The following is a 21,742-nucleotide window of genomic DNA, read 5'->3' as shown; positions in this document are numbered from 1 at the left end:
AAATCAGTTAAATAAAATTTAAAAATCTTCAGTCTAGAAAGTGTTACAGTTCCAAGGAATTCACAAGATTTTAAAAAAATATAAAAAAAACTTACCATATGAAAAACAGCTGTTTCTTTTAGCTAATAAAAATGTTGACAGGTAAAGCTGTAAGATACAATTAATCCAAGTGTACCCTGTCTTTGTCAAAGGGTAAGATGTGCGGATATGAAAATAAAACTCTGTACTTCACATTTCTGTGTCAAAATGTAAAACCACGGCTGACAGAAACACTTAAAGAATTTCCACCTGTCTCCTATCCATTATTACTGCTCAGGCCTGCTCCTCAGAGTAAGACTGCACTGCAAGCTTTTCTAACCCTCTATCTAAAAAAGAAAGAAAGGAGGGAAAAAAAAAAACGCTAAACAAAACAATGCGTGTTCCATGCAAATGTTGTGTTTGCATTTGGAGGAGCTGTCATACAGTGTCTGTAACACGAGCCTCTTCGGCTCTCCCTGTATAATAAGCTTCTATCGAAAATCAATTCTCCAAAGGAATCTGAAGTTCATGGCTTCCATATCAGATTGACGAAAGTAATACATTTACAGAGAGAGTGTATGGATTTTTCCCATGCCATAGAGCCGCACTACGCCACGCGAAACGTAATTTATGGTTATTAGACAGTACTCCAGATATTGTTTGGGGCACAGTTTTGCTCCGATAAGGCATATCACCGCTTTGGAATTCAAATTATTTAGCTGCAAGCTTCAATCCAATCCCTTGTTCAAAGTAACTTTTTCTTTTTTTCCTCGGAGGCTATCGTTAAACAAAATAAATATTGTTGTTTAATGTCTTGTGGCAGCAGAATAGTGTAAGGTACAGTTGTGGGGGGTAATGAATTACAGATGCATTAGGTATAAGCAGTAATAAGAGCTTTGCTTTGCCACTGCACGGCGTGACGCTCCGAGTCTCACACCATGTGCTTGTGTCCCTTACCCCCCTCGGCTGTGTGTCCCGTTGCCCAATCGGACAGCACGCTGCCGGCCATGTTGACCGAGAGCACCCTGAACTGGTAGGAGGAGAAGGGCCGGAGGTCTGACACCAAGGCGCTGCTCTGAGGCGGGGTCAGACTGTTCTCATTGGCTGAGTCCAGGACTGACAGCGGATTCAGCCAACCGCTGCTGGTGAAAACCCGTCGCTCTGGGATGGAAGTGTTTGCAGTCTCCTGTGACTCGATGGGCCCACGCATGATAAGATCATACCTGATTATCACACCTGGGGAAACACACAGGTAAGGGGAGGGGGGAGGGAAGTAAGCACTTTCTACAACCCATTCAACAGGACTAATGAATTCATTTTAACAATAGTAATGACTGTCAAGCTGAATAATGCTTCCAGTAAGGACATGCTGCTTTCCTCTTGGTACATTATGAGCCCTGTTTTTTTAAACCAGTGTAGATGATGTATTTGACAGTCCTGGTCCAATCATAGATGAGTGTGCAGTATAGAGGAAACGTAACATGCCCTAAATGTAAAAATTAAAGATGAAATTATGAAAAAATGAACAGTATACATAGACCCAAAAGTAGATCATAATTATAATTCATTACAGACTGCCTCTTTATGTGACCAAACACCATCAGTCAGATTAAATAATTCAGGTGTTCCTTACCAGCAGGCTTGGAAAACAAACACCTTGTACAAAACCTGCATGGAACTGACTGATCCCGCATGTAAAAAAAGATTTTATGAATCTCTCAGAACAGCCACGGGCTCTTTATTAAAATAGCACCATTGAAACACACCCTCCAGTCCTGTTAAAATACCTGACCTAAACTAAGCTAAGGTAATATATTGGAAACATGCATGTGAAATGCCTCTGGCAGAGAGTGTTTCCAACTCTTTCATGGTTGATTCAGGAAGATATATTTTCAGCATGCCCACCAATGGAAAGCTTGGAGGCTTCCCATTCCAGAGAGATATTCCACAACCACATCAGCACCTGCAGACTAAAATCAATTCACTGCAAAACTACATCGCTATGGACACTACACAGTTACGTCTAACTGTGGAGACGCAATGAACGCAAGACAATTCATGTCCATCATTCAATAGCCAATAAGCAATTCACAACCAATACATGTGTAGAGCTTACTGTTGAAATATTGAGCTGGAGGAGAAGGAAATGGGTGAGAAATGAAGAAGGAAAAGATAAGGCTTGGCTGCTTAAGAGCTTAATACCTCTTCCCTGACATTGCAGGAACACCTGGCTGATTATAATTGCAAACAGGTGTGTAACAATTAGCCTATCACCAATAACACAATTAACAGGCATCTACGCACAACACTGACACCAACAATTAACTTGCCTAGTCTACATTTAAATCCTGATGGAGTAATTTATTGAAATCACAGTATCTGAGCTAAGACTGTACATACATGTTGAGTTTATCACTCATGCAGGCAAACACAAACGCATATATATGTAAAAATTGAAACTCATTATTTATTATTCATGCAAAACAATGAAAAACGTTTCAAGATCACCATCAGGAAAAGAAATGCTCCTACCGTGTTTCAGACTTACAGTCCTGCACTGGCCTATAAACCTACAGTATCTACATATGATATGGCTGGCCTATAAACCTACAGTATCTACATATGATATGGCTTACTGATATTGCATGAAGACTAGGCCTACATCTTCACATGTTAGAACATTTGGGGAAAAAAAAAAAAACATTTATGCACTTGTGTTACAGTTGATAGCTTCTACACTGATCCAAATCTACTAATCACAGTCTTTTATTTTAGCATTCCTCCGAATTCTTGCTCATTAATACAGCCAGAATGTAGGCTGTGTACAGGCCTATCCTTAATTCCCCTTCTTTTGTGGTATTATGTTCTCCTAGATTAATTTGACCCGAATGAGGTCAAATTCCATTTTTATAATCACATTTCCCATTATAGTTATTGTAGAGTTGAAGAGGGAGGCTTTGCAAAGGAAACGGAGGCCTTCCAACACAATAGAACCTTATAAATTGTATTGTGTTTCCTGCTTAGTATTCACAATTATATAACATCAAAGGCCATGTGCCTCCATATTAATGCCAAATGTTATACAAGCAGACAGAACTGTTTTGGGAATGGAGGCCATTCTGTTGACTAAAAAACAGGATGGCACAATGACTGACAACAACATTTCACCTTATGGACAGACATTTTACATTTTTCGAGGAGCGATATTTGAAAAGGAAGGAGAAGACAGATAATGTTGAATGAAGCCCTATGGCCTCACCCACATTATAGTTACTGTAACACAATGGCTTCAGGCTGAATGACAGTGGATGAGGGCAGAGCTCCTGTTATGCTGCAGTGTTGACTGAGGAACAGTCTACACTGTGGCAGCAGGTGTGATCTCACCTGGGCAGGTGATAGTGAGGTGCTGATGCTGCCAGTCCTCTGGCTGGTACAGGAGTTAAAGAATAACGTGTGTCTGACTGTGGTTCTGCAGCAGTGAGGCCGTGTGAACCAGGTCTTACCGTTGGGCTGTGTGGGGGGTTCCCAGTCCACCTGGAGAGAGGTGGGCCCGGCGGTGCTGACGTGGGGTGCGGCCTGCAGTCTCGGGGCGACCTGGGCGGTGACCACGCCCAAGGGTTCGGTCTGGGCGCAGCCGCTGTTGGTGCAGGCCTGCAGGGTGAAGTTGTAGCGGGTGAAGGGGGTCAGGCCGTCGGCCAGCGCCTCCGTCTGCAGGCCGCTATAGTGCACTCTCTCCTCCCCCCCGCCGGCCGCTTCCACAGAGCTCAGGACGTACTTCTCCAGGGGGCCCGTGGTGTTCCGGGGGCCCGTCCAGTTGAGGGCGATGCTGGTGGGCCCGGCCCGGCCCATGAGGGCCAGCTGCAGCTGCTCCGGGGTGGGGATTCCCGAAAGCGTGCGGTACCGCACCGCCGCGCTGCTCTCCTCGCCCCGAACGTTACGCGTCACCAAACGGTACGAGTACAGCGTGTACGGAGCCAGGCCAACGTCACTGAAAGCCTGCGACTCTGAAACATTAAACCACAGAACATTAAAACGGACTAATGACTAATGCACTTTGTGTACCTGGGCATTTTAGATCAGAGTAATAAACAGTGAAATTATAGGCTCATTAATGTTACCTCACTACTGTCTGATATACTGCTAGGCAGACGTGTTTTATTGCCCATACCTTAATGATAATGTACATGGTGATGTTCTTATCATACATGCCCTCAGGCTTTTGGCAAAAAGAGCAGGAAGTGCGAGTTTGTATAGTGAAGACTGGGGAGGTCTAGGGAAGTGGGTTACACACACACAGGCATGCATACGTACGCTCACGCATATGTACACTCTCACACACACACACCACACCACAACACACACCACACACCTCAATTGGTTTCTCTCCACACTGGATACTCTGTATTCAGACTCTTGTTTTCCTTGTGTGATCTCTTTCTCTCTGTCTGTCTGTCTCTCATAAGCACACGTGCACACAGACACACACAGACACCCTGGAGGCTTTTCATTTCCCCTCCCGGGGCATTAGGGTGCTGCCTGCACACATTAGTGTGTGAGGTCATACCCAGGGGTTACAGCACAGTGTGTAGGGTGTGTCTCAGGCTGAACTCCAGGGTCTGGATGTACCCTCACCAAATGGGTGGAGGCTCTGGGTGGTGTATATCTCCGCCTCGTCTCGCAGGAGAGTGTAGGTCAGGGCGTTGCTGTTGGGGGAGTCCGGCGGGCTCCAGGTCAGCTGGATGGCGCTAAAGTTCAGAACAGCACCTGTGGGAGGAGGTTGCTGGGATGGGGCTTTGGAGGGGGGGGGGGGGCACATTTTAATCAATAACATTCATCAAGGGTGTAGCAAAGAGTAAAAAATAAATAAGAATCTTCAGTGAGGAAGTGTAAATGACAAGGTTAAAGATGGAGGATGCCGGCAAATGGAACAACTGTACCAGCACTGAAACCCTGAACAAACATGTTTCATGCATAAAAATGCTAACTTAATAAAACAGATTTGTGAGGCAACAGCTTCAGACATTAACCATCCTTTTTTCACCCTCCAAACTGCAGAGGCATTAGAGGCCATAAAAGCGGAGGTGTGGCTGGAAGCTGGGCAGACGTCTGCTGGCTGTGAATCAGCCTCCATAGACACGCATGTGCGCATGTTCGCTGCACATACGGCTGTTTTACATCTCACCAGCATGACCATGTCGCTTAGCGAGGACACAGAGAGAGGTCCCTGGGGGAGGCTGGGGGGGGGGCACAGTCACCCGGGAAGGCATGCACTTCCCTCACATACAAAGCGAAACGTTTATGTTCCCGACGGCGGATTCACATCGTTTTGGGTGCGGAGGAAAATGAAGAGGACAGTGGGTGTGCTGACTAACACCCTCTTGCTTTGAAGTGAAGTCATGCGCTTCAAAGCAAAACAAAGAGCGCCTGAATGATAATGGATATGTGAACAGTGAGAGTGGGGTGACTACCAACAACAGCACTGCAGATTCTACCAGCTAATCACCCAGCTATTTCCGGAAGAAACGAGGGCTATGGACACCAGTGCATGCTCTCACGGGCGCTCAGGAGGCGGATTTCATGCTGACCTTTGCTGCAACCCAGCTGGTTGCTGGGATCCATGTGGCTGGCCCCTTGGACACAGGTGTCACACTTGTCTCCGGTCACAAACAGCTTGCAGATGCACTGGCCGGTCTGAGGGTTGCAGGACCCATTGAAGCTGCCGACAGGATCGCAGCCACAATCCTCACACCTTAAGGACAGAGGCCAGAGGGCAAAGGGCAATGGTTAAAAGCAACTGCCCACACTCACTGCTCAGGAAAACAGTCATTAGACAGTTACAGAGATGAGTGAGGCAAGAATTGATTTCTAATATAACCTGTATATTCAGACTTTACATTTTGAAACATATTATGATTTGTGAGGAATCACTCCTGCATGGGAAAGTAAATTTACAGCACAGTTTGATCCAGGAGCATCTCCCCCAAATGTGTTACACAACAAAACACTGCTGCCTCCGAGGCTACAACGGATCTTTAAGACTAGAACAGACATTGGCTTGGATCCTCATGTCTTTGCGGTCTGTGAGATTTCAGATTATGATTCAAGATGTGGATAAGATCTGTGATCTGAGATTTAAAATAATGATGTATGATATATATGTCCCATTATTTTACATATCTAAAATAAGGGCTCCTGGCAGATGGGTTGGATTGGGGGGGGTCCCTCTTGCCCACCCCAGTCATGTGCTTTCCCTAAATGGACCCGTTCACAGATGCTCATGTTGCCGTGACAGTTGTCTCCGAGGTGCCACGGGGGTCTGTGTGTGGTGCAGCCCCAGTGGGCCGTGCATTAGGTGATTTGGGGGCCAAGCGCCTGACACCCCTTCCCGCAGCTGAGAAAAGCCACAGACCCATAATGAGCTGCAAATTTGTTCTGTCAACTGAGGGGACTTTTGGGGCAACGCCTCCCATTTCACAAATGTGGTTCGACCTTGACTCCTCACAGGGAGATGAAAAGACGAATGAAGAACCCTTCCAACTTCTTTCAGTTATAACCAATGCGTCCAACTGTGTCATTGTATATATATAATATATATATATATATATATATAAATAAATATAAAACACAAAAACAGAATTATTCTTATTCTACTGTTTTAATTTCTGCATTGTTTTGCAGTGATAGCATTCTGTATCAAATATTGAAAACTACATTTCTTTATGACCCAAAAGATGGTAAGAAGCTGTTTGACATGTCAATTTAAAGGTCCGGTCTCAGGTTAACCATAGCATTTTAGGACAAAGTCAGAGGAACCCAAGTGTAATTTGGTTAGTATTCAGAATGAGGCACATGTTGGCGAGATGACTCTTCTTTCTGGCAGTGATGCTCAGTTCTCAAAGGTACCAGGACAGAAAGTGAGGGAGCCTTTGTCTGGGGCTGTGTTACAGGACTCACAGAAGGCACGCAGGAAACCAGTGGCTACAAGTAAGCAAGGAAAGTTAAAATCTATCGGTACGTAGGAAGTTCCATGGGTGCACTATTCCAGGGTGAGAATTCTGACACAGAGTCAGGCTATGAATGGGAAATACTGGCTAGCACACACAGTCAGTTCAGCTTTGAATGTTTCATCAATCAAAACACATTAATGATCATGTTCATGTGCCTCATATATAAACAGCAAAATCTACTATTACCTAGAAATATACATTGTCAAAAAAAAAGAAAATACATAGCACCTACACAACCTGAACTGAACTGAAGCACTGCCATTTATTGGAGAACCATTCTGTGTGCCACATTGATTACTGAATAATTCTCCAACAGACAATCAATAGATGGATTTATTCAAAATTGATCACATTATAATCCCTCCTTTGATGTTCCTGAATCTACATATATAAGTAAATCCTCTTCTGCTTATAGCCACATAAGGAGCATGTAAACAAGACATGCTGTGTTTCCAGGATCTGTTGCCACTGTGAATACATGGCAGTCATGGCAAAATATTATTGTGAGCTTTAACTGTGAAACCTGTAGAAATTAAAAATTATACTTACATCAACATATTTATGGTGCAGTTTCCCAATAAAATTATCTGAATTTCCCTACATACAACAATGTGTGGGCCAGTATGAACATGAAAAATGTATTCCTTTAGCGGAGGGTAAAATATTCTGAACAACAAATACATTTCAATATCATTTGAGATTTGAACTGGATATATTAAAACACGAGGTAAACAGCATTCATTTTATACAGGTATAAATCTACAGACAGATACAATCCATCCCTCTGTAAAGTAAAACCTAATCTAAAACCCAAGGTTAAACAATTAGCCAAACATGACTTTCCACAGAGCATATTCTGTCATTTACTACCACAGGAAATATTCTGTAACCATATTGTGAGTTTAACAACACAGATTAAATACACTGCAGCGGAGGCGAGAAAACGAGAGGAACAAAATAAGATGCATTGTCGTATTGATTCGGGGAGGATAAATGGGTTTATAATATTTAGATAAAGAAATCTTTATTGTGTTGAATCTCTAGATGCAGTTAAAGCTTCCCTCGTAATCAGTTTAAATAGTTCATTTTTCATCCTTACGGGAGAGAGTGGCTTGCTGAATGCATTGTACAAACAATGATCCATCACGACTCGTATGGATTAGCAATTTGTGATGTCCAGCAGCCATGTTGTTGATGTATTGAAAACATGCGTTCACTGTATTTGCCTCTTGCCAAGCTTGTATCACAATTAATGTTCTCTCAGCTTGCTGTGTACCAAACCATGAAATTTTACCTCAGAAAACATTTACAGGCAAATGAGGGTTATAATCTTAGCTGAAAACGGTGCTTCCTGCTGTTGCTAAGCTCCCCTGCAGTGTGGGTATCAGTGGAGTGTTTCTTTAATGATTGGTATGGAAGGTCACTCGAGAAGCAATTGAATTTTTTTTTTTATCAAACTTACATACCTGTTCAATCCAGTTCGATTCAATTCTGTTCAGCTCTGACCAGAGCAGTCCAAATAATAACCTGTGTGAAAGTTGCAAGGAGTGGCCTGGATGCATAGGAACCTGGTTGTGGTTTTATTTCTTTATGTAAGGCCATATGCTCTCACTGGAGAGCTGCAGTACTGTATATCATTAAAGCCAGCTAATGCATGATGTATTTACAGCTTAATTGATGTCTCCAACAAATCATGCGTGCCAAGAGCATTAAAACTCTGCTTCATTTAGAAACGGGTTACTTTAATGGCTATTTTGACCTTTACTAGCAGTGTTTGAACCTTCAGGCCTCCAACCACCTCAAAGGCTGGGAATACAATAAAAAAGCAGACACCCCCATCTTAGTGGGGTATATAGTGGGGGAGACTTCAGGTGTCCCGAAATAACAGGTCACTCTCTGTACTTGATGACTGGAGGTGACTACTGCAGGTGAAGGAGTAGCTCTTCTCACTATTGTTAACTGAGCTCCCATTTGACAGTTGGTTGCTAAACTGGAGTGGGGGGGGGTTTTGGGGGTGCGTAACTTGCCTGCCGGTCGCAGGGTTGAAGCCGAAGTGCATCTCCTGGCAGCGGTCACACCTGTGTCCCGTGAGAGAGGGGTGTCCGCACACACACTGGCCTGTCGCTGCGCTGCAGGCGTGGCCCAGGGCTCCCACGGGGTGACAGTCACACGGCTCGCACCCGCTCGGCCCCAGCGGGGACAGGAAGAAGCCTGGGATGACATCATCGGAAACACAACGTGAAGGGGGGGCATCACCCAGCGCCGTCCTGCTCCAAAACGGGCCCCACTCCCGTGGCGTGACACGGTGGGGTGGGTGGGGGGTTGGTCTCAGTGGGGTCCCCCCTCACCTTGGCGGTAAAACCCACGCCGGCCAGCGCGCCACTGTCTTTATGAAGTGGAGGACCGCGGTGAACGACGGCGGCCCCTTCACTCTCTCTCTGCATCAATCAGACGGCGGCGGAGTCTGAGATGTTTCAATCACGGCCTGCTTCCCCTCGGGTGAAATACGCCCGGGGTGGGGGAGCCTCAGAAACACAGTCATCAGCCTCCCAGATGGATCTCCCTTCTCTCACCACTTTCAATTTACTCCTGCCAGACTCGCTCCCGGCTCACATGCTTTATGTGCTTTCTGCTCACAGGCACCCGCAGCAGCCGGGTACATCCTCACTGTTTCATTAGGAGAGGTTAGCTGCAAATCTACGCCCGCTCTACACGCATCCCAGCTGTTTCTACATAGACACGTCTCCTTAGCCTATAGTCAGGCCACATACAAACAATAAATAAAAACTGATGTAGTCTACATATATAAATAAAGAACAATTTTCAACAATAAGCTATGTTTTAGTTCATAAAGCTTTATAATGGCCCTGAACTCATTCCCTAACAGGAAGAGAGGAATAGAATACACAGCTCTGCCCTTGACTTTCAGATATGCTCACTGGTCTTACAGTAACCAACACGGCTGCTAATGGTTAATCTTCATTACCAGCACAAAACACCAGCTGGTGCTTCCGGCCGAGGGAGCCAGTGACCCCTGACCCCTGGCAGGACACACGGCAGCACGCCCCTCCCACAATCAACCACTCGCCACAATGCAAGATGGGGGTGGATGGGGGTAGGTCCAAACTGCCATGAGGCGCCGCGGGCCAGCTCATTCCTCCCGGCACTGCTGGCCCAATCGCCGATGGGTGAGCTGGCACCGGGTTCAAGAGGAATGGCCCGCAGCTACGCCGCGCCGCTGCTAGGCCTGACCGTGTCTGCCAAACCCACGCCAGTCCCAGGGAGAAAACACAAAAACAAACAAAAAAAGGCAAAACTGCACAGAGTCAGGAGCAAATGCGAGGACGCCATTAGAGTGAAGAAAGGAGGCTTTGTAATGCAAAAGAGTCTGGGAACAATGGCGTGCAATTACAGTATGTGCGATCCTTACAGTACACAAGATGGCACACCGTACTGCGAGTCACTGCTGAAGCAATTCAGCATAATGAGCGAACGCAGAGCACTGTGAGCTTAATAAGCCTGCGTATCCTCGCAAGGTTACCGGCTACATCTCACTACTGGGCTGAAATCCCCCGCGAGCCCTCTGCCGGCGACGGCGCACTCACCTGGCTGGCACATGTCGCAGCGCTGGCCGTAGCGGGTGGGCAGGCACACGCACTGCCCGCTGGCCGGGTCGCACACCGTTGCGGGCACGGTGCCCGCCGGGTCGCACCGGCACGCCTGGCAGCCGGTGGGCTCCGCCGCGGTGGACAGGTTATAGGAGTGAGGGGCGCAGCGGACGCACTGGGCCCCCTGCACGCTGGCCTTGCAGGGACACTGGCCGGTGGTCTTGTTGCAGACGTTGGAGGCGTTGATGGAGCCGCGGGGGTCGCACTGGCAGGACAGGCAGCCCACGGGGTTGCTCCTGTCCAGGCTGTGGAAGCCGTCCTTGCAGGTGTCACACCGCCGGCCCTCCACGTGCGGCTTACAGGGGCACTGGCCGGTTTCGGGGTGGCAGGGCCGTCCCGGCAGGGTCCCCTCGGGGCTGCAGTCGCAGGGCCTGCAGGTGCCGCCGGTGCTCAGGCCGTAAAAGCTGGGCGCGCAGGTGTCGCACAGCAGTCCTCGAACCTGAGGCTTGCACTCACACTGCCCCACGAAGGGGTTGCAGAACTGATGCAGGGCGCCGTTCCGGTCACAGCCACAGGGGGCGCACCCCTCAGGGTTGCTGCTGTTCAGGAACTTGAACCCGAAGTCGCAGCGGTCGCAGGTGAGGCCTTGCAGGAGAGGGGAGCAGAAGAGTTAGGACATTACTGCAACGTCGAGCTCATTTCTTTAGGCCATTCTAACGCTGCTGCAGTCCATTCCTGCTGCATGTGCCTGTTTCCAAACCTGCGGTTCAAGAGCTGCCAGCTGTGCTTCATCTTATAAAGCTCACAGGAAACAGAGCCTTCATCAGTCTTAAAATCCGGCCATCATCACATTACTGCCTCCCTGCTTTGCCAAAGCAACCTGAGTATATTAGTATATCACAGAATATTAATGCTTATGCACACAAACAATTAACATTTCTACAAGGAGGAAAACACACTGGCTAGTAGATGTGGCCAGTGTACATAAGTCAAAGGCCTGATTTGCACTGAACATAATGTATGGCTAAATAAACAAATAAATAAATGCGTGAAATATTACACATGAATAAAAATTCAGAAAATTTCAACATTAGGCAAGGTCCTTTTACCATGATGGATGACCCACCTCAGGCGCGGCACTTAATTTCACTAAGAGAAAATAAATAAATTAAAAGGTACAAGAAAGGCGGCAAAATGTAAAAATAACTGTGAGGCTGAAAAGAATTACAGCTCATTTGGAACTACTAAAAGTGGTCTACATGGATTCATATCATAGTAAGTTTTTAAAATATGCGTGGCGCTTATTTGAATATGCCATACATATTCCTGACAGGTAATCTATTCCTAATGTTGCCGAGCAAAGCCTACAGGGCATGCCGTTTAGATTTAACAAGTGCTGAGGACTCGGGACACTTGGCATTTACTCCACATTCAACCTGCTTTTTATTCCACTTCAAAGCCTTTCTTTAATGAATTTATAGATACTAATATATTTCTTCCCATCCATATTTTAACCTCATTATGGATGCATGTTAAATGTGCTATGTGGCTGAGTACTGTGATCAATTTATAGTACAATACTACTAATAATAATAATAATTATAATAATAATGGTAAATTACAGTGTAGTCGTAGTGGTAGTGTTCAAAGCAATTAATACCTGGTGCCTCCACTCTGCCAAGGTATATAAAGACAAAGCAAACTGCTGCTATGTCGCATTATATTTATGGAGCTGTACGTTTTAATAACGAACATCATGTACACGTTTTGACCAGACATATCCTTATTGGCCACTCATTCTTTCACAGAAGATGTTTTTAAAATGACCCATTTAGGTGCATGACTATAGTTACAATATTGGTCAATCAAACAGGAAAACAAATATGAACCACCTCAAATAAACGTGTGTTATATTACTTGGACTGCCAGAAAACAGCTGGGCAGACTTTCTTAAAAAAAAAAAAAAAAAGTAATCTCACGTAATGCCAGCTTCAGCATACATACACCAACACCAACACCACCATCAACACCAACACCAACACCAACATACATACACCAACACCAACACCAACACCAACATACATACACCAACACCAACAAGTAACCAAAGACAGCAGTGTTGTTTTACTGGTCTTCAGTCAATAAATATTCACACCTGAGATAAAACGTAAAAGACAAATAACAAAAAAAAGTCCAACCACAATGCTTGACAAAAACTGTAAAAAATAAGAATGGCTAAATTGCTTCCACTCTTGTGATAGATGTTGTATCAAGTGTTTTGTTTTGAGATAATCCACACCCATTTTTGAGGGGGATATAGCTCGGGCCAATCACATAGCTTATTTGCATATCACACGCCTCCTTTTGCTTTTGTTTATTCAAAAGGCTTGACACAAAAGAAAAACAGACACATGGCTATACTGCATTTCTTATTCAACCCCATATTAACGACAAGCATATTGTTTTTACATGTCGACCATCATAATTATGCAATATGCATACAAATGTGTAGATGCAATTTCTAATCAAACAAATATAGTAGCTTTTTTTCAACACCACCATGCATAGTCAGACACAAAAAGAAAAAAAAAAAGAAACAGCTGTTTTACAAGTGGCAATTAAAACGTTCTTCAAAAACGTATCTCATATAGTTCCTTCTGGGTAATACCATCAGCACCAGAACAAATAAAGCTATTAATTTATTTTCACTCATTGCATTTAATTATTCTGCTTAGACTTTCAGATACTGGAAGTAAGTGAGGTACATATATTTATACATAAACTACATTTTTACATTTCTGAAACAAATAAATATTGAATGAACGAGCACAGAAAACGAATCATAAAACACATATTGCATGGGAATGTAAAACCCTACAACCCTGCGGAATCTATGGACTAAATAAAAGCACTGCAGTGCGTAAATTAGGTCAGGTGCTGGTGTTTACTATTAAATCATAGCAAGTGAGCGCGTGCGAGTGTCCATGTGGTACGCACGGAGAGGGATGCGGGCTTGGCCACCGTGCAGTCCTCACTTTACCGGTAATGCTCCGTGCATAATATTCCCATACATCAACATTTCAAAGTGCATTATGCACACTGTGTACTTTGGGCACTTGATAAATTTTGTCCTTATGAAGCTGCTGGCCCCCTCCAAATATGCTGGAGGTAATAAATTGCTATAATCAAATCTAATTTCTGAAAAATACCTGTGGGAGCAACAAACAAAAAAGCCAGTCCTGTAAGAAGCATGAAAAATAACAGGGGCAGGGGTAGTTTATTATAATCAACTTGGCATTGAATTACAAAATTAAAATTAGGTGGCCCTTGATAACCAGACTTAGCAATATACATGATCTTCTGAGTAGCGTTCGTTTGCATTTCATAGGAAACAGTTCAAAGGCACATAGGGAAAAAAGGGAGGAGATTTATCACAAAGAGGCTGGGAAGCCTGGAAAAGCTCAGAGAAATCCATTTGGCCATGGCTGGTAATAAAATTATTAATAATAATAATCATAATGATAAAAAAATTGACAGATTTGCCAGGAATGCGTTTGGTGGCAAACAATATAATCAATGCATTTACTCACAGCCAAACAGGGTTTTTGAAGTATTAAGGTGTGAAATTTCTGTCATTTTTTTTCAAAGCTTTTAGTTAAAACTGTATTAGAGGAAAAAACAGTATAGTAATTGTAACACATAAAAGTGGGAATGTTTTGAATTGGAAGCTGCAGGTGATGGTATTCTCATTGACCCCATTTCCACATAAATAAATAAATAAAAACTTGAAATAAATGTCCTAAATGGCATGTTAGGTTTTTTTTTTTGTGTGTGTGTGTGTGTGTGTGTGTGTGTGTGTGTGTGTGTGTGTGTGTGTGTGCGTTCTGGACCGCAGATCTGATGTTATTTCCATCCTTCAGCGGGCCGGCATGGAGAGGGAGATGGAGAGAGAGCGATGAAGGGAGCAATGTGGCTTGATACCTACCGATTACGTTTGCCTTGCACTGGCATTGACCTGAAGCCTGGTGACAGGTAATATCTGCCTGCACGGTCCCCGCGGTATTGCAGTTGCAGGCCCGGCAGCCGTCAGGGTGCGAGGAGTGGAGCTTGTAGAATCCGTGTTGGCACTGATTGCACTGTCTGCCAGACACATGTCGTCTGCACTTACACTGGCCTCCGATCTGCGGGCGACAGAGAGATCACGTGACCGAGCTCCAATTAGTCAGCTTGTGCGCTGTGCCGTGAGCAGGTGACATGGATGGGCGGTTCGCCCTCCTCTGTGGCCGTTTACCTGGGCTGCCAAACTGACCGGGGGGGGGGGGGGGGGGGGGGGGCAGAGGTCACAGTTTGTGTGGCTTCGTTTGGTGTGTTTGTTCATTTGTTGTGCGCAGGCCTTTGGAAGCTGTTAAGTGGACCCTGTAAGTACTCTGCTCCGCCTCAGACTGAGCCTGTCTGCCGTGAGGGTGAGTACTGCACCTTCATGAGGCCATTTCTAACATCCACGAATGAAACATGGGCATCCGAGAAAGAACCATGCGCAATCAAAACGGCCCTGCATATTACAAACCACAGCTAATGGTAGATAAAAAGATAATTAAACACAAAGGAAGTATATGGAAGAAATGAGCAGAGGAAGAGGAAAGAAAGAGGCAGGAGGGGAGACTGGGGATGAGGTGCTCACTGAATGACACAGGGGTGCAGTCACAAGCCTAAATGCTCCGTTCCACATGGAAACTGTGAGAGTGAAAACTGTTCACTCACTATGAACCATATGCCCAACAGATCCACGCCAAACCAAGAACTCTTCCTACAACTGTACATTCTGCAGCTTGAGGGCCACAGTGAAACAGGTTTAGCTGAGAGACAAAGGCAAGCAAGCGAGTGGGGTAAAAATTGACACCCATATGTTCACGAATATTTATGAAACATCATTCAAGCAAAGTTCATTATCTGAAATCTTAACATTTAGGTGAAAAACATTGTGCTACGTTATTACTATCTTTGAACACCCAGAAACACATGAAGTGAGGGCAAAAAAAAAAAAAAAAAAACTGAAACCATCAGTGTGCAGGGGGAAATAATCATTCCGAGAATTTAAATAAGGTAACAATCTCACACTGGTGACCCGCACATTGATTTTAAATTTGTCATCCAGTATATCTATTGGCATGACTCTGTCTCTCCAAAATGGGTTTCATGTTCTTCAGATAAAAGAGAAGGGAGACTCTCCAGAGGGCAGGCGCCTTAATGACACTTTTACATATTTGCCAAAATCCTCCACTGATCACAATTTTGATAAATGGAAGTGGGAATCCCGGAGTCTGGGGTGATGCATCACTGTGGCTGCGTGTGCTTATTGGGGGGAATGTCATTAAGTGAATCATGCTCTTACTGTCACACATATGAGGATCCTGGCACTAATTCCTCTGTCCTATTTCACACTTGTCACAAATCTCTCAAGCAAAAGGCAGCAGTAGTATTACCTTTTTTTTCCCTCTCACAGATAACAAAACAGCTTTCTGAGCGAGAGGAAAAAAAAAAAAATCCTAGGAATGGTGCCCGGTGCTGTTAGTGTATCCGGTTCCTTTGTGTAGATATGGAAGCGGTGAGGATGTAATGTAAATACAAAGTGGCAGAGTGCAACCTTCAGAAAGGCACGGGGGAGACCTAGCTACAGGACAGGTGAGGACACCTGGCAAGACGAAATGCAGTGGCCAACCAGTGGCATCGCAAAACAAAAGGGAAAAGCATGTAGACTGAGGTGTCAATTTAGTGGTCTCAGTATTGCATGTGCATCTCAACATATATGACGTGAGGGGGATCTAAGGGATGACAGAGGTGATGTGGAGAGTGACAGAGGCCTAGCAGTGTGGTGTCAGGAGCAGGGCTCGCAACTGAAAGGTTGCTGGTTTGATTCCCTACTGGGACACTGCTGCTGTACCCTTGGGCAAGGCACTTTCAGAACCCAGAATCACCTCAGTAAATATCCAGCAGTACAAATGGGTAACATGCAAAAATTGTAAACTACATGTATGTAAGTGGCTCGGGATAGGGGCCTCTGCTAAATGACAGCAATGTAATGTAATGTAGTGCAATGTAACGTAATGTAACGTAACGTAACGTACCGGGTCACACTCCAGGCTGCCGTTGACCGTCCCCTCCGCATGGCAGTCGCATGGCTTGCACACGTCCGGCGCTGTTGGGTCAGCGTCCACCTCTCTGAAGAACAAACTCTGGCACAACTCGCAGTGCCGTCCTTTTAATGAGGGAGGGGAGGAGAGAAAGATCAATGTTAACTGATTAAAGTTCAATCATATTATAGGACTATGATTTCAAATTAAAAGCTGCAGTCTCCAGAGAGGTCCAGCGAGAAATCTGTAATTTTCAAGATGTCCATTTTAATGTCCCCTTTCCTCTCTACCTGCCACGGCGTTAATGCCGAGCATATGAAAGAATGAACCCGCTACCAATCCTGCTTTACTTCATTACACCTCCATCTGTTATTCAATAATGCCATATTTCTGCAAACCCACGTCCCCAAGGCACGCCGTGCGCATCGTGAGTTTAAACACCGGTCGTTCCACACCGCTCTGTTCAAGATCACCAGTTTTGCTGCCGTGGACCTCTATTTTAGGTCAATAATAGGAATAACATCTTTATACATTTGTGAAAAAAAAATATATATATAGTTTACTTCCCAAGCTCAGACATAGGAGTAATCCTACCAGATTAAGAGTGACGGGTTTTAGCCAGTGCTTCTTTCTTTCACTACGTCCACATACACTTCTCTGAGCAAATGTTAAAAAAATCAGCATTGTCATGCTTTTTTTTACATTATTTACATTTATGATTGACTCTCAGCGTGAATGAGAGTGTGGGGGTGTATGTTAAACCACCTGGATCCTGTTTTCTTTTGAAACATTGCAAGAGAACAGATCATAACTGAAAGAGCACTCACAGCCCAGAGGAGTCTTATGGTTATAACAAAGGGATAATATAAAATACAGTTCGCTGAAAACAAAGAGATCAGGTGCCCTAATGCTCTAACCCTAATGTTTGTACGATTACATTCTGGAGTCCTCGATTAGAGCAGAGTGAAAAATGTCTTGGTGTTTGAAGTGACAAATTTCAGAGTAAAAGCAGGCCTCTGATGTTGGGAGGTGGACAGGCAGCGTGTTCCGAACCTGTGGTGTTGTGCTGGCAGTGGTCACACACCCCTCCCCCGCCCCGGAAGTGCTCCCCAGGGAAGGGGTCCACGGTGTGGTCATAGTGACAGGAAGAGGCGTGGCCGTGACATTGGCACTGGCGGCAGTTGTAGGCCTGCACCTGGTCCCCCGCCCGAAACGGCTTGTCGTTATACAGGGGTTCACAGCGCTCACACTGCAAATGACATCAGAACAAATTACTCAACATCAAAGGAATTCCGAGAGAATTAAATGCAACTTAACATCAACTTAAATGGAATGCTTAACATGTAACAGAAATACCCCCTTATTACACCTGAATTTCTAAACATCACGACTTTCTGGAATTTCCCTGTTAATTCCCTTGGTTAGAACTGCGTAAGGAGGAGCAGCCATTCCTGCAGTTGCAGTACTGGATGCATATGGATGAAAGAAAGAAAAAAAACAAGGCTGAAATAGCTCCATTTCACTGTCACAACAGCAGTGTCAGAGAGCACGAAATGCCAGGTTTTTGTAGCAATCCCAGTGCAATCTTTGATTTTGTAGAGAGTCACTACAAATTATAGTGGACAAGAAAACATCAAATGAAATGATTAAAAATGCATTAAAAAACATGGGATTCCCCTGTGACACATCAACCTGCGGAGGCTCCTCCTAGTATCTGACACCTGGCAGCAGATTGGTGTTGGACTGCCGTGCTGGGCCTCTGTGCCCTGGGGGATTGCTAATTTAGCCTCTGATAGAGGAGGGAGAGAGAGGGAGGGAGAGAGAAAGGGAGAGAGAGGGAGAGAAGGAGAGAAAGAGGGAGAGAGGGAAAGAAAGGGAGAGAGAAAAGGAGGGAGAGAGGGAGAGGGAGGGAGAGAGGGAAAGAGAGAGAGGGAGAGGGAGAGAGAGGGAGGAAGGGAGGGAGAGGGAGAGAGAGGGAGGGAGGGAGAGGGAGAGAGGAGAGGCGAGAACAAGTGAGAGAGGGGGAGACAGAGGGAGAGAAGGGGAGGTAGAGAAAGAGAGAGTAAAGGGGAGAAAAGAGAGAAGGGGAGGGAGACAGAAGGGGGGGGAGAATGAGAGAGAGAGAGAATGAGAGAGAGAGGGAGAGAGAAAACAAGTGAGGGAGACAGACAGAGAGAGAGGGAGAGCTTCGCATACCATACCACCTTTTAGACACAGCAGTGAGAATGACAGTGTAAAAATGCTACTGTTTCAGTTCTCAGTGTGATTTCAATGAGATAAAATAAACCCTTATTTAAGAGGGCAAAATAGCATTTGTCACACACACGACTCAATGAAAAACAGATATCTTTGTGGTAGCCGGTAGCTTGGTAAACTGAAAAGGCTGCACAGTATTGTTGTCAGTCAGTTGGGCTAATGATGATGTGTCAAACTCTCCGGAGACCTCTCTCAAACATCTCGCAACATCATTTTCACAAACCTCCATCAGCATGCAGTCTTTATTGTGTTTGTTCCAGGGAATAGGGCTCTTTCTGTTTGGTTTTTGCACAAATTAACAGACTGCCTGCACTTCCATGCCCATTAATTTTTCCCACAAATTTCCAACACTAACACGTTTGTTCCTGTTGAATTAAGGGAGAAGATCATTGCATCACTGTTGCGCTGGGCTGATAATATCAGCGGCACGGCACAAATGCCTAATAAGAAAATTCTTCCTCTACCCAGGTGTCTGCCCTGGACACACTGGCCTTCTCCTGCTGCCTGCTGCCCGGCAGTCCTACACTGAGAGAATAGAGGGTGTTCAGGCTGGCCAGAGAGGGGACACGTTCGGGGGGGGGGTTGCACCCCCTCAAAACCCTCCCTGAATGCCATGGCCAATTTCACGCTCCCCCAGGAAAGGTCAGCTCCTCGGGAAGGCCAGGGGAACCTCCTGTTAACCTTTAGTCTGCTGAAAACGTGCTGTTTTCATATGTTTTACCCACAAAGGCCCAGGTCAGAACTGCTTGTCACTGCTGATCAGGGGACAGACTCCTAGATGAGGGTTTTCAATCCCCCGCCGCCACCTGGATTACACTTGCATTGTTTTAGAGGCATGGTGTGATGGCAGAACCATAAATACTTGCACACCATTTGTTTATTCATATGTCATATTACTATACTACCAGGTGATGAAACCAAAACAGTGTTTGAGATGTATAGGCAGTGAGCAAGCAGAGGTTTAGCTGGGGATGCTGGGAGTTTATTCCAATGCACAAAGCAGGAAATGCAAGCCTGATTCAGAGCACGGACAAAGAGGGCCGACCTCTTGAGCGCTTCAAAAAAATGGCTAAAATTCTGAGCACAGAAAAACCAGAGGAACAACACGCGTGCTGCCGGGGGAACGGAGGCGGAGGAGCGAATTAGGAATGCATGTCAGCGGGTCGCGGGAAGCTGGGAACGTCACTGCGCTGCTCAGCCGGACACATCCTTCGGATTCTTACCCAGGAGACCGCGCCGTGCTGAATACTGCGTGTCAGCCGCACACGCAGGAGTGGAGGAATCTGAGAGACGGACATCGGCACGCTGCAGGAGCGTGTGTGTGTGTGTGTGTGTGTGTGTGTGTGTGTGTGTGTGTGTGTGTGTGTGTGTGTGTGTGTCTGGAGGGGTGCACACTGACACTCCCTGGAAAGAATGCCATTGTCTCACCGAAGAATACTCCTGCCCCTCGCTGGGCAGCAGCACTAACCAATCAAAGCTGCACCGTGTGCACCAACCAGATTCCATTCACACCGTGCACCGAGATTTACCGAAAGTAGATCAAGACAAAAACACAGAAATGTTCACGCTACCCTTCATAAGAGGCCTCTGAGCAAACATTTGGAGTAGACTCAAAAAATGTGGGCTTTTCTAAGCATTGCTACACCCAAATATTTTGCCGTAGACAAAATTTTCCCCTTACTAAAAATGGAAAAAAAAACTAAGAGTAAATAAAAATCAGCGAAAATCAGCGTTTGGTATGAAGACTGCATTACCTAATCCCACAAGAAATCAAACAGTTGTTGTTTGCTTTGTTAGTATACAGAGAAACAGGTAGGCTTCTAAGCAGGGGATTGTGGGTGGACTTAAGGCTCTGTGAGATATGATACCACATATTTGCTGCTTTCTTTTTTGCCATCTATGTCAGATGTGCCCTCTGTTTGTTTTCAGTGAAAACAACAACAGCACAACACCTTGCCTCAGAGCAAGCTGGATCTAAGGGTGAATAATGCATGTTTTCCTCTGAATAATTCAACTCGCCAAACTTCAGGTCTAAAAGTTTAATCCTGTGACTTACTGCCTTTGTTGTGTTGTATTAGATGGAGGGGTTTAGACCCGGTTCTTGTGCTGGTTAAGGGAGGATATGCAAACGTACAAGGGAATCTAAAGAAGAGATCAAGAGGTCAGGACACCTTTGATCTAACTCTCACTAAACAGCTTTCTTCCTTCTAGCACACAAAATTAAATTGTACCTGTACACAGATCATTGAGACAAATCACTCCCTTTTCATTGTTTCACTATTGTCTTGTCGCTGACTCTTTTTTTGATCAATAAAGACCAAGTAAAGAGCTCTTCTAATATTGTGACTCCACGTACGGCTTTCACTTGCGTTGTGCTCTGCTTCACTTGTAAGTTGCTTTGGATAAAAGCGTCTGCCAAATGAATAAATGTAAAATGTGAATGTAAAGAAGCACTCCGTCCACACAGAACACAGGCATGAATTCAGGGTGACGTAACTGCTGCGGAAGGCTGGCTAGCAAGAGAGAAATCCTTTCACAGAGAATCCGCAGGACTTCTGTCATCACGTTCCTCCCGGGGACATAATTACCCCGACCAGATTAATAAGGATGACAGCCTGGGGGCTGATGGGGCAAAAACATTAAAGAGCGCCTGCCCACAGAACCACTTCCCATCCTCCTCCACCTCCTCCTCTGCCCACCACCAGCCTTCGGGAGATTAAGG

At 45.3% G+C, this 21,742-nt stretch overlaps 1 protein-coding gene across 1 annotated transcript in view; it reads right to left on the bottom strand.

Annotated features, from left to right (window-relative positions):
* ush2a (Usher syndrome 2A (autosomal recessive, mild)) overlaps positions 1–21,742 on the bottom strand; it is a 205,404-nt gene that overhangs the window by 156,215 nt on the left and 27,447 nt on the right. The window contains exons 9-17 of the mRNA XM_036542709.1: positions 17,818–18,013; positions 16,759–16,889; positions 14,619–14,814; positions 10,631–11,278; positions 9,053–9,236; positions 5,604–5,767; positions 4,651–4,809; positions 3,522–4,022; positions 976–1,254 (exon numbers count right to left, since the gene is read on the bottom strand). Of these exons, the coding sequence (XP_036398602.1) occupies positions 976–1,254; positions 3,522–4,022; positions 4,651–4,809; positions 5,604–5,767; positions 9,053–9,236; positions 10,631–11,278; positions 14,619–14,814; positions 16,759–16,889; positions 17,818–18,013 (2,458 nt within the window). The remainder of the gene's footprint in view (positions 1–975; positions 1,255–3,521; positions 4,023–4,650; positions 4,810–5,603; positions 5,768–9,052; positions 9,237–10,630; positions 11,279–14,618; positions 14,815–16,758; positions 16,890–17,817; positions 18,014–21,742) is intronic.

The sequence above is a fragment of the Megalops cyprinoides genome, chromosome 12 (assembly GCF_013368585.1).
Source record: "Megalops cyprinoides isolate fMegCyp1 chromosome 12, fMegCyp1.pri, whole genome shotgun sequence".
NCBI lineage: Eukaryota > Metazoa > Chordata > Actinopteri > Elopiformes > Megalopidae > Megalops > Megalops cyprinoides.
This window is presented reverse-complemented; position numbering and strand designations above follow the sequence as displayed.